Source organism: Apus apus, chromosome 4 (assembly GCF_020740795.1).
Source record: "Apus apus isolate bApuApu2 chromosome 4, bApuApu2.pri.cur, whole genome shotgun sequence".
NCBI classification, from domain to species: Eukaryota; Metazoa; Chordata; class Aves; order Apodiformes; family Apodidae; genus Apus; species Apus apus.
Genome location: NC_067285.1, coordinates 17,255,878 through 17,268,210, shown reverse-complemented (window position 1 = coordinate 17,268,210; position 12,333 = coordinate 17,255,878). Strand labels below are relative to the sequence as shown.

Sequence of the window (12,333 nt, the reverse complement as noted above, 5' to 3'; positions counted from 1 at the left end):
AAAATAATGTATTCTGACTTGACACATGAGCACTTTTATTTGTGCTGTGAGTTACTGTGAATATTGCCTTTCAGTTCTTTAAATTTTTTTCTTTGTGATCATTGTTTTCTGTTTACTTAGGCAGTGTAGACCCAGTGCAAAATGTTTGTAAGCTTTTTTGAGACTGGGAGTATTTCTTTTCATCAGAGCAAGGTGGAGAGCAGAGCGTCTTTGTTGCTGAGTAGTGGCCTGTTACATACTGTTCACTTGAGTTCTGCAAAAGAATACTGTGTTTCCTCTCCCAGAAAGCCAGCTGAATTTCTTTTAAAATACAGTTGGTGTGTTTCCACTGAACCAAAATTAACATAATTGCTTTGTTTAGCAGCTTCATCTTGTATTGAAGTTTACATTAAAGCCTCTATTTGTGCAGTACTGCTAGTACCAGGACAATCCTGGGAATGGTGCATTTCATTTAACTATGGCTCAATGAGAGACAAAAAAACTCCAACTTTTTTTCCTCCTTGTCTCACTGAAGCATAACTTATTATTGTTTTGCTGTGTTTCACAGAAATGGAATTAATTAGTTAGAATTGTTACGATTTTTTTCCTTCTTGAGACACCGCCTATGAATTCTCATTCTAAAATCTGCACTCCATAGTAATGAGAGTCACTATCCCAAGTGCTAATTTTTTTTTTGCTACTTAAAACAGTATTAACCAACACTGAAGATAATCCTTTTCCTAGTAATGAAGTATTTAAGCAGTTATTAATTATTTTCTGTTAATTTTCAGATGTTTTTTTGATATATTGAGTATTTTGCATAGAAGTTACTTTTAGGGTGCTACTTCACCCTCATGTCCTGTTTGAGTTCTAAGTTCACACAACCAGTAATCTTATAGTACTTTTGCCTTCCAAGTAGGACTAATGTATTTTTTAACGTATGTATATTTGTACATATATATGTTAGTATGTAGACAGAATGTCAAACATCTACATCCTTCATGACTCCCACCCCCATTATTTCTAGGCTCTTGCTGTCTTGCTGTAAATGGCCTGACATTGTCATTTATAACTGCCTAGAGTTGAAAGGAGTTCTGAAGTAAGCAATTACTTACATATAGTTTCCCTGTCGCGTACATTAATGGACTGAGCTAAGCACGTACAGATGAGTTAGTGTGTCTGAAATGTTTATTCTTGTTGAAAGAATAATTGATCAGTATCCATAGATCAATGAAAATTACTGTAATTGATCTGCATCCAGACCCAGCTGCTGTGCTTCTCATGGCATATCTAGCGTATGCATGGTAATGTATGGGTAGAGGTTGTAAACAGAGAAGTGGAAAAGGTTTGTTGGAAATAACGAGGGATCATATTGTGACATTCACCAAAATGTATGTGGCTGATGGAAGGCAATTAAAGTAATTGGTGAACTCAGTCTTCCTTAGCAACTAACTTCTTCATCTTGTAAACTGAGTTTTCAGAAAATAGTTCCTTGAAAAGAAAAATCTCTTACTGGATATCATTCCTAATCAGCAGTCTTGAAGCAGTTTCGGCAACTGTTCTTGTGTTTTGTTATATTCACAGGACTTAACCCATACCTGACTCTAAATACGTCAGGTAGTGGAACAATCCTCATAGATCTTTCCACTGAAGATAAGGAGTTTCAGTCAGTAGAAGAGGAGGTATGCCTTTCTTTGTACTCACTTAGTATTTTTGTTACTTCTACTAAAGAAGTGGACAAAGGAATATTTTTAGACAATTTAACAGTGCAATTAGTATTTCTAAGCCTAAGAAAACCTTGCCTTAAAATGTTTTATACTATTATTTTTTTAAGAAGGGGTTATTTGGCTGTGTGAAGGATGTGTATTCTAAATATATTCTGAAGCAAAGGATTCCTCCTCAAAATTCTCAATTTTCAGATGCAGAGCACTGTCCGAGAGCACAGAGATGGAGGACATGCAGGCGGAGTCTTCAATAGATACAACATCTTGAAGGTAGGTGTTGTATTTTTATGACAAATGGTCACACCTTCAGAATTTTTGCTGAAAATAAAATGTCCTTAAAATGTTCTGCATTTGTTTGTTGAGTTCCTTATCGTGATGGGGTATGCCATTCTGACACATACACGGGAAAAAATATCATCTTCCAGGGAAACAGAGTAAGATTATATGGAAAAATCACTCACAGTAATTAAGAAATTTGTGAGAAATTGACATTGAAGGGCCTCATAGAAAAGTGCAGAATGTTTGAAGAAAAATAAGGTTTTATGGGAAACAAAGGATGATTTATGTTGAGGGAATGATGGGAGAAATAGCAAGAACTGTAAGCAAAACTCTTGAAGCATGGAAGTAAAGGTACCTATTTCGGCACCAGGAAGTAGACAGCCTTGCTTTAAATAATTTAGTGGAATTTTTGTTTGCATTCCTATTTTTTCACCCTGAAGAAATTATAATTTTCATTAAAAATAAAGATTTTTATTTGCAAGTAAGTACCACTAAGTTTTATTCTAAACTGAATTACAGTTCCCTCACTAGAATAGGTATGCTGTGTCCACACACATACAGCTTTGCCAGTGTCCAGCATACCTCTGGAGCGAGTACGTCATTTACTTTTTTCTAAGTGTTCTAGAACCTTCATGGAAGACACTTCTTAATAAACTACATGATCTTTTTACTACTGTTTTGGCATCAAACAATATTTGGAATGATACTTAAATAGAATTTTGGCTAAGCCTTCTAAATTTCAGTTAAGAAGTATTGCTCAACAGATGTTTAAATTTAATTGGTTCTTAATTAAGCACATAATGATGATTTACTGAAGTTATGCTTCAACAATCAGCTTCTGCAGGGGAAGTTAGAGAATTCATGTTTCATTCAGTTCTAAGAAAAATGTTTATGTGGTAGTTGAGCATTAAGTGTGCTGTATGTTAAACATCTGTCAAGTAAAGCAAACAAGTTTTCAGTTTCAGGATGAAACTTGTATTTTGACTGTTTCAGATTCAGAAAGTGTGCAACAAAAAGCTCTGGGAAAGATACACACACAGAAGGAAAGAAGTCTCTGAAGAGAACCATAACCATGCTAATGAGAGGATGCTGTTTCATGGTGAGATATTGAAATGCACCTCATGATCTCATTTCACAATAAACAATCTGTAGTGCAAGGGTTCTGCTGGCTCAAACAAAGCAAGTTTTTTCAAAGGAAATAGGAGGTTTTGTTAAGTTTTATACAAACGAGGTTTGTATAAAGGTCACAATGGGGATGTATAACAAACTGTATCTTTATTCCAAAATGTGCATCTTCTTGTCTCTCCCCACTACAGAAATAGCCTCTTAATGGAATGACTTGTCCTTAAAGGAAAGTGTTTTAAGTTAGGTAACAGAATTATCCCTGGAACAAAGTAATTGATGCCTTGTGTGAGTTCTATGGATTTTATTTTTTTTAAAGTTTTTTGTTACGTTTTGGTTTTTAAGCATTAACATAGGTATTTGTATACGTATGCCACTTGCAGAAGATGAAGAGCAGTCATAGATTTTTCACATTCTCATCTGGAATGTTCTTCTATTTAATATAAGGTTTTATCCTCTTTATGCTGGAGGATTATTTTCACTGTAATTCCCAACATAACTGTGAAAGTACACGTTCTCTTAGAACAGCTTTTCTCTAAAGGTGCTTTCATATTTTTATATATACTGTTGTAAAAATAGTTATTTAAAAACTGCACTTTTTGTGGAAATTTCTGAGTGTCAGGTGTCTCAAGATGCAGAATCCAATCCTTTTGAACAGACTGTTCTTTAAGGCTAAATTTTATGACTACTGCAAATAAATAAATACTGGTTTGCCTTTATTGCTTTTTAAATGCAGTCGTCTTAGTGTTAGGAAGAGGATGGGATTTGTGCAGTGACACATTCAAAGAATATTGGTTAGAAGCAAATTCTGCCAAAGGGAATGCAGATTCATAGAGTCTTCTCTTGCAGCAACAATTGCCTCAGATACTATCCTTTGTAAATCTTCATTTAAAATGTACACTTATCAGTTACTGTCCTTTGTGTTACACCTCCAGCAAATTGGTCATGCAAATCTCAGATCTTTTCCTGGAGACTGATTTTCTTGTATGTGTGGAAAAAACGTGGAAGAAGTTGGAGAATGGGTGGTTGAATTGTGACACATACAAAAGTCTCTGTATACTGTGTTTTCAATATTTTACTTCCTTTATTTTAGGCTCCCCATTTGTGAATGCAATCATTCACAAAGGCTTTGATGAGAGACATGCCTATATAGGTGGCATGTTTGGAGCTGGGATTTATTTTGCTGAAAACTCTTCTAAAAGCAATCAGTATGTATATGGAATTGGAGGTGGCACTGGATGTCCAATTCACAAAGACAGATCCTGTTATGTTTGCCACAGGTAAGTCGCTCAATAGAATCTGATTTTGCCTTAGTGTACTGCGTTACAGACCATCAAGTCAGCAGTCTTAGAAGAAAGATTTGCTTGGTAACCAAACCTTCTCAGCTTTCAGAAAAGTTTGATATTTCAGTTTAAAGAGCCTTTCATTATCTATTGCATGTAACCAAACCTTCTCCCTGAATTTGTTGTAAAAATTAGGTAGCCTGATAGTAAAGATCTGCTAGATGCTTGTGTAAAAGATGCAACAAGATGAGGGTTTAGTCCATTGCCTGTTACAGAGAAATGAGAAACTCAGTGATACTCAGATGTTCTGTTTCTTTGAGGAGAGAGTACTTGGTAAGAGTCAGCCCCCACATCACTGTTGGTTTGTAGACTAAAATAGAGATGTGGATTTGTAGACTCTCTACTGCTAGCAGAGTTCTTAAATGCACTTTTCTGCAAAACATCTGTTGTATCTTATTGACACCATCAGTTCAGAATAAAGTCACTCTTATTTCATGGAGTTTATTGTGGTAGTAGCCATCATGTTTTCCAGGAGAATATTTTGTGTGTTTCTGTGCATACTGTTTGGCATTTCTATCACAGGGTAAGGTCAGTCTTCCAGTTTCCTTCCTTGAGTCTCTGTTCCTTTTCATATTGCCTGCTCTTTCCTGGCACTCTGAAGTGAAGAGAATAATCTTCTAGACTTACAGAGGATGTCAGAGTCTTTTCATGCTTCCTGAAGTTTTTAATAAGTTTTCATTTGCCTTGTGTGAAGTGTTAGAAAAGCAGACATTTTTGCTGAGCAAAATGGTATATAACATTGCACTACAAAACTGCTGAGATTCCATTGTCATGGATCATGTGTAAATAAAGAAATACCCTTATTCTGGCTTTCTATAATGAAAACAATGTATTATACTCATAAATGCTGGTATGAGGTATTTCATGTTGACGTACAGTTTGCACTTGGCCTTGATGTTGGTTTGGCTGCTAGATACAAATCCAGTGTTAGAACACAAGTGAATTATGTTGTTAGTATGAGTGAGGGGTGCACTCTGAAAATTTTAAAAAACAAAACCAAAACCTACTACCCACCATGAAATGGTAGTGACAATTTGAGTATATTAAGCATACTGAGTCAAATAATTAATATAAACATTTCTCATTGTTACTACCAACGCTCTCCTCAGCCTAAAGAGGTTTTCCAAATGGAGTCTAACTTCTGTCCTTCAAAACAGAATTCAGTTCAGAATTTTGTGAACTGCAAAGAATGACTGAAGTGGCTTTCAAGTTCCACTTGTTCTCCTCAAGCAAAAGTTTCAAATTACAAAGATAGTTTTTTCTGGAGTTTCACAAGCTTTTTTGTATTCATGGTCTTCCTTTCCCTTGTAACACAGGCAATTGCTGTTTTGTCGTGTAACACTGGGCAAGTCTTTCCTGCAGTTCAGTGCTATGAAAATGGCTCATTCTCCCCCAGGACATCACTCAGTTACTGGGCGACCCAGTGTAAATGGATTGGCATTGGCAGAATATGTCATTTATAGAGGAGAGCAGGTAAATAGCATTTTGGTTTGGTTTTTCAAGTTGTTGGATTTTTTTTAGGGCATGTAATGTGATGGGGTTTTTTCTTACTTTTAAGGTGCTAGGACTTGTGTTTTTCCTAAAACAGTTGCAGGTGAAAGGACCTGTGTTTCCTGGATGCTCCAGGAATTCCACCTTTGACATTTTGCCTTTTTTCCTTTGGCATAAATATTTTTTTCTCCTCTCTAACAAAATATTCTGAATTACTTCAGAAAATCAAATCATAATAGAGAATATTTGTGTCACTCTTTCAGGCTTATCCCGAATACTTGATTACTTACCAGATTATGAAACCTGAAGCCACCACTGAAGGTTAAGACAAATTACTTGTGGGAAACCATCAGACTTGAGATGCGAAGATACCAATGACTGCCATCCTGTTAATTAATGAGTTGTTGAAAATCTTTCATCCACCGGTGGTGTGGTAGCAAATGTGAACAAAATATACCAATTTTAACTTGATAAAGCTTTAATATGTACAGTATGTTTTTCTAAAATTTCAGAAATGTCCTCTTTTTCAGCACTTTAACAGATACCATTCCAGGCATAAACTGGGGTTTGGCTGTACTAAATTATAAACAGAAATTAACTTGAAACAATGTTTTTATACAAAACTACATTGAAATTTAGCAGAAATTTTAATGCTCTATACAGGAACTCATTTTACTAATATTGTGTTCTTTAAAACACTGCATTTACACTGAAAATGTTTTCATTTGTAAAACTGTAAATAAGAGCTTTTGTACTAGCCTGGTATTTATTTACATTGCTTTGTAATATAAGTGTTTTACAGCTGCAGCCTTGTACAAAATGTTTTTTCCAGATGTTGGTTTGTTCATCTGTGTTTTCTCATGCACAGTAGATTTGAAAAGCCAATTTTTTTTCAGGGTCTATCGTTTAATTATGAGGGTGAAAGCAAATTTTGTCTGAAGAGGTGTAGAAATACCTAACTTCAGATTGAATAGGCAAATTTTTGTTCTGTGTTTTTTAATTTATGAAATACACATTCCTGAGAATTATGGGCTATAAAAATAGAATACTGAAAATAGAATACAGCTGAATACTGAAGTTTTTTTCCAGCTACTTTCTAGAGTTGCAGGTTTTATTTCTGTAAAATGTCTTCTGGAGTTTTTTATTTAACTATAGGTATAGTTAACCTGTATCCTTACTTCAAGGCTAGCAGACCTTGCAAGTTACAGTTTTAGTAAATTATTTTCTTTGAATGTAGTTGGAAAATTAACCTCAAGGAGGTCTTTCTTGAGTTCTTCTTGCTTACATTTAAGCCAGGAAGTTAAGTAGTTTATTCCTAATATGAGGGTAAACAACTTGGCCTTTTTTTATGCTTATTTGGTAAATTAATCTACCTTTTGGTGTCCTCAGGGTATGAGTATTGCGAGGTGAAAATGTTAAAACCATCCTGTCATCTCTGGTGTTTTTCCATGCTAACGTTCAAGCTGTAGTTGAAGCAGGTGCATAGCAGCGTGTTTTGTCTGCAGTGCTGTTAGCTGAGTGCAGCTGGTCAGGGTGCAGGGCTCGAGCTGTGCTTACACAGCAGGGTGAGCAGCTCTTCCCCAGCAGCAGCAGCTGCCTTCATTATCCCTGGTAAGACCGCCAGTGGGGAGGAAGTGTACAAAAGGTACAGCCCCCTGTTCAAGTCTCATTTTTATTTCCTGAATTCACCCATTGGTTCAGTCAGCCCTGTGGTAGCTCTCGTGTCTGTTCTGCTTCTCTTCCATCTGCAGTTTTTACCTACATATTTCAAAAATATGTAAATACAAATTATAGTTCATTTGGGTTTAAAGTGGTTAGGAGTATATTTTAGTTGTTTTATATTTCTACATACAGGACACTGTCCCAGAAGATGATTTGTTTGCAGGGCATGTGATCATACCCATGGTTTTAAATGTAGTAACTGGTCAAGATAATTAAATTGCCTTGCTGATGTGGTGGATATGTGATGATGCTCGATGTAAAAATGTATTGAACCTTACCCAGTTATGTGGGGAATCTGAATAATAAGATTTCGTAACTCTTGCAGAAAGTAATATTGGCTATGAATAAAAAGCTTTGATTTTTAGGTACTTTCTGCCAGCATGTTGCCTGTTCCTTAGGTATAGTAATGCTGGAATTGGTGTTCATGCAAACTCTAAGTATGTTTAAAACCTTCTTGTTATTGCTAAAATACTTCATTCTCTCTGAATGATCACTTAATGTCTTGTAAAATACTGTGGTATGATAGCGTTTAAAGTAGTACCACAATGTTGGTTTTGTCTGGGGATTTTTTTGAGCTTTTTTTTGCATGACATACCTTGCACTTCGAAGATGAAAGCTGTAATGATTTGTTAATACTGACTGTTGAGGTGAACCTTTAATCTCTTGTGCAATTAGTTCTGCTTTACTCATCTTTAAGTGTCTTTACTTGTACTGTATAACGTTCCATATCCATTTAACACTAAATAAATTTAATTCACTGGTTTTCTGGTAGCATGGGAGTAATTACAGATTTAGTATGTCAACCCATTGATTAAAATGTAAGCATGCACAACAATATTAACAAGCTCTGCATCATTAGAGGGGTAATTAATTGCATTAAATATAAAACCTTTTAATGTGGATGAAAAACTGTAAATACTGTGGAAACTTGTAATTTGGTATGTAGGTAACTAACAGCTTTAGCTACCAGTGAAAATGTTTTAATAAATCTAGAAGCTTCCATGTATGCATTTAAATCTCCATCATATGGTCCAAAACTTAAAAAGACAACTGCCTTACCTTGGTTTTGTAAAATGAAAAGTAACCTGAAAAGTCTTACCTTTCAGATAACTGCATGGATAATGGTATGATACATACACGAGCAACAACAAATGTACTGATTAGATCCCTTGTAGTTTAACTAAGTTACTTTATTTCAGTGGGACCACTTACATGATAGGAAGTTTCCAAACTTGCTTAGATGATTTAAATAGATACAAGCACTAGAGGGCAGGAAAGCAAATGTTTAGTAAGATCGAGGGTGATTTAAATCTTTTAAATATTTTGCCAGCGCAACTTCTAATAAAGTTGCTTCTGAAAGTTCCAGCTATCTAGGTTGTAAAAAATTTAACTTTTCATTCTGCATTAGTTCTTTAAAGATGAAGTATAAAAACAACTTACGTGACTAAGAAAATTGAAAATGTTAGGGCTTCTTCTTCAATTTAGCCAGACTGCTCTCTCACATATAATGGAAAAACTGAAGATTACCCATACAGTGCGTGTTCAAGAGGTATGTTGGCACTAATTTTGAATAGAAATACCACTTGTATAAAAGAAGTTGCCTCTATCTTTTCTACCCTGAACTTGTTCATCAGACACCGTGCTGTGTGAGTATACGTGAGTACACATGCTCACTCACTCTCAGGTGATAAAAAGTACAAAAGTGACTTTTCCAGCAGGTCACCATTGTCAGTGAGAGGGCTGCAGCCCAGGAGCCACTTCCCCTTCTGCCCATCTGGATTTAATGTAATGAAACATGTTTCTCTTTTGCTGGAGCAGCACCAGAATCCCACAGGCTGGTTGCCTTCTGCATCCCGGTAAAAAAAGTGTAAAGGCTCAATTTGTGTTCATCTAATGCAACAATACAGCAAGACTTCTTTCTCATCTTTGGGCTGGAAAATCAGACTGCCTGAGGTCTGCCCCTCTGTAGTTCTTGAGCGGTTGCAGTAGGTGGAGACTGTCAGCGAGGGAAGTGCTGTAGTCAAGGGTGTGGAGGGGAGGGGTGGCTCTTTTTGCCCCTCTCCAGCAAGCATAAGCAATGGTACTTATGAGAGTGTCAAGAGGTTTCTTCCCTCTGCTTGTGGCTCACTAGATCAGAACAAGCTGCAGGCAGCTAGAACAGAGTCCAAGATAAGAAAAAGCATGTAGATGGCTGGTTTGAAGTTAGCGTGTTCTGCCCTAAGAAGGGACAATGTTGGTAAATGAGAGAAGACAGGAGGGGAGAGATAATCAAACAACTAATAACAATCTATAAAGAAAGATGAGCAAGCTTCCCAAGCACAGAAAAGTCACTCTTGGAATAACTAATACAATTATTAGAAATGGGCAAGATAATCAGGGTACATCAACTTCCCAGCTTAAGTTTGGGATCATTTTATGTGCATTTTGAGTTAAAACTGCAAACAAGCATTGATGTGTAGACATTACAGGGATTTCAAAATAGCTCCTTGAGAAAAGCACACGTTTAGGAAGACAAATATGTAGCAAATTCAAAGCATCAACATTAAACCTGGGAAATAATTTGTGAAAGAAAAAGAAATAGGATTTAAAAACTGGAGGCAAATGTCTCATACAATAGTTCTTAGAAATGGTGGTTTTGAAGTCTTGATTATCAGCAATAAGCTGAAAAACCTCAGTAAATCAGCATACTGCTAAATTAAAGTACATCACATTAAATCATTAACTGGATTCTATGTAGCAGTAGGACGTGTATGAGGTGAGGGTGGGGATTTTAATGGAGCCAAAAAATTCAAAGAAAACTGAAGGTCAGATCCATCTCTCCAGTCTTGATGAAACTGCTAATTTTCTTCAACCACAACTGAAGTATGTATTAGCTAGGATCTTAATGGGTGGCAGTGATGGGGATTGAGGTGGTTTCTCACATGGTACAGTTTCAGTGTACATGATACCATTGCACAGTGCATGTGCAGTGACTCAGCTAGGGGAACACTTGCCAAGTTTTTTCAAAAGATCATAGTAGTATTTGCAAACCTTAATATTTAAAATAGATGTAAATTGTTTAAGAAGCAAAAGAAAATGCACTAATGCCTAAGAACATATGATTGAAACTTTATTTATAGTCGGGAAAGCAGATTCATGTCAGCTGATGATCCTGTTTACAGATATAGGTATGTGTGGTAAAGTATTAAGATGGAATAGTAAAGATAATAGAAATAACCTGAGAGATGGACTTGGGAGTAGTCCATTTTTTTCTGGGCTAGTGATGTATGGTTTTATGTTGTCTAGCTGCTCTTCAAAAAGGTAACATTTTCCAGCAATATATTTGGAAGCTTATTTCACAACAAGAAATTATTCCATTTTGTGCAGCAATGGGCGCCATAGATAAATAGACAGAAATACATGTAGAACTTCTTACTAGTCTGGTAAAGAAGTGGGTAAATAAATTAAGCAAGTAAATAAGTTAAGCAAATAAATAGAATTGACATGTACGTAGAACTGGTATTACATGAATAAAGGAAAAAGTTTATTTTTTTTGCAAAAATGAGCAACAGTAAATCAATTAATGTATATAATATTTATGACCTACATGAAGAGGATATATCTAATAGTTTTTAATTGTTAAAAGTAGTCAAAGTGGAAGCTGACAGCAGTTGCATTAAGTTTTGTTTTAATTAGTGATAGAATGAACTACCAGTTAGTCCAAAAGTGTATTCTTTAATGTGTATGTGATGTCCAGTACCTGATAGATCGTGGTTCCCTATTTGGAAGTATTTTACTGAAGCATTGCAAGCATGCAATAGAATAAATTAGATTTGGGTTCATTTTGCATAATAAATGTTAGCTAGAGCACCTGTTTTCATAAAACAAAGTCTAATTCAGTGTTCAGGGGTAGAACTTTAGCAGTAGGTTACTAGAACCTGAAGATGGGGCAGTTTCACGTAGTCCCAGTGATATGAAAACATAAAATGATCCCCCTGAAGTGTGTAGCATAGAAGGTGTTATTTAATGCAAAGATTCTTAAACCAGTAAACATACAAAGAAAGAAATCTGACTTCAAAATATTATTTTGAAAAATTTGAAATGTGAAAATGCACTAGAAGCTGCAAAAACAGATTTTTAGAGAAGAAAAAGTTCTGTTGTGACTGGAGCTCAATGAATGGAGAACAGGTTAGTGCATTCCTACTAAAATGGATTTCTAAAGGTGCAGAACAGACAGATCCTTGAAGAAAAAAAATTGAGTTAAAAAAGATGGGGAGGGAAGGTGGAATTGACTGAGCATCTCAGAGTGGCAGCTGATACGTTAGCAGAGAACATGTGGTCAGTGGTGTACCAGGTATCTGAAATACCCTGCACAGAACTGGAATGAAAGGCACAAGTGTCTTAATAAGGAGACAAAAATAGAGAAAAGTGCTGCTCCTAACTGTGGTGAAGAGTAAGTCAGAATGCTGAATTTCTGAAATAAAAAACTTTAATTTAAGCTTCTATCTGGTGTCCTACTTATATATGCCAAGTAAGCGTTTTAAATATCTTTAAAAGCCTCTGAGCATTTATATAATCAGACTCAGAATGAGCTGGGGTGGCAGAATGACAAGCTGGTACTAGCATGTTTCAAGCAGTCCTCAGTAGTAGCTCAGAACAGACTATTCCCAGGAGTTCTAATGTGAGTAGCCCAT

The 12,333-nt window shown here is 35.8% G+C and overlaps 1 protein-coding gene across 32 annotated transcripts in view; it reads left to right on the top strand.

Moving 5' to 3' along the window:
* The window catches only part of TNKS2 (tankyrase 2), a 90,542-nt gene extending 82,111 nt beyond the window's left edge, over positions 1-8,431 (top strand). For 30 of the 32 annotated variants that reach the window (XM_051618152.1, XM_051618148.1, XM_051618143.1 and 27 more), the window contains 6 exons: positions 1,564-1,661; positions 1,899-1,973; positions 2,976-3,081; positions 4,198-4,384; positions 5,764-5,920; positions 6,202-8,431. In XM_051618152.1, coding sequence (XP_051474112.1) covers positions 1,564-1,661; positions 1,899-1,973; positions 2,976-3,081; positions 4,198-4,384; positions 5,764-5,920; positions 6,202-6,264 — 686 coding nt within the window. In that variant the 3' untranslated portion in view covers positions 6,265-8,431. Of the gene's footprint in view, positions 1-1,006; positions 1,079-1,563; positions 1,662-1,898; positions 1,974-2,975; positions 3,082-4,197; positions 4,385-5,763; positions 5,921-6,201 lie in introns of those variants that run through there. The other 2 variants (XM_051618168.1, XM_051618171.1) reach the window with 2 other exon arrangements.
* The last annotated feature ends 3,902 nt before the right edge of the window (positions 8,432-12,333 follow it).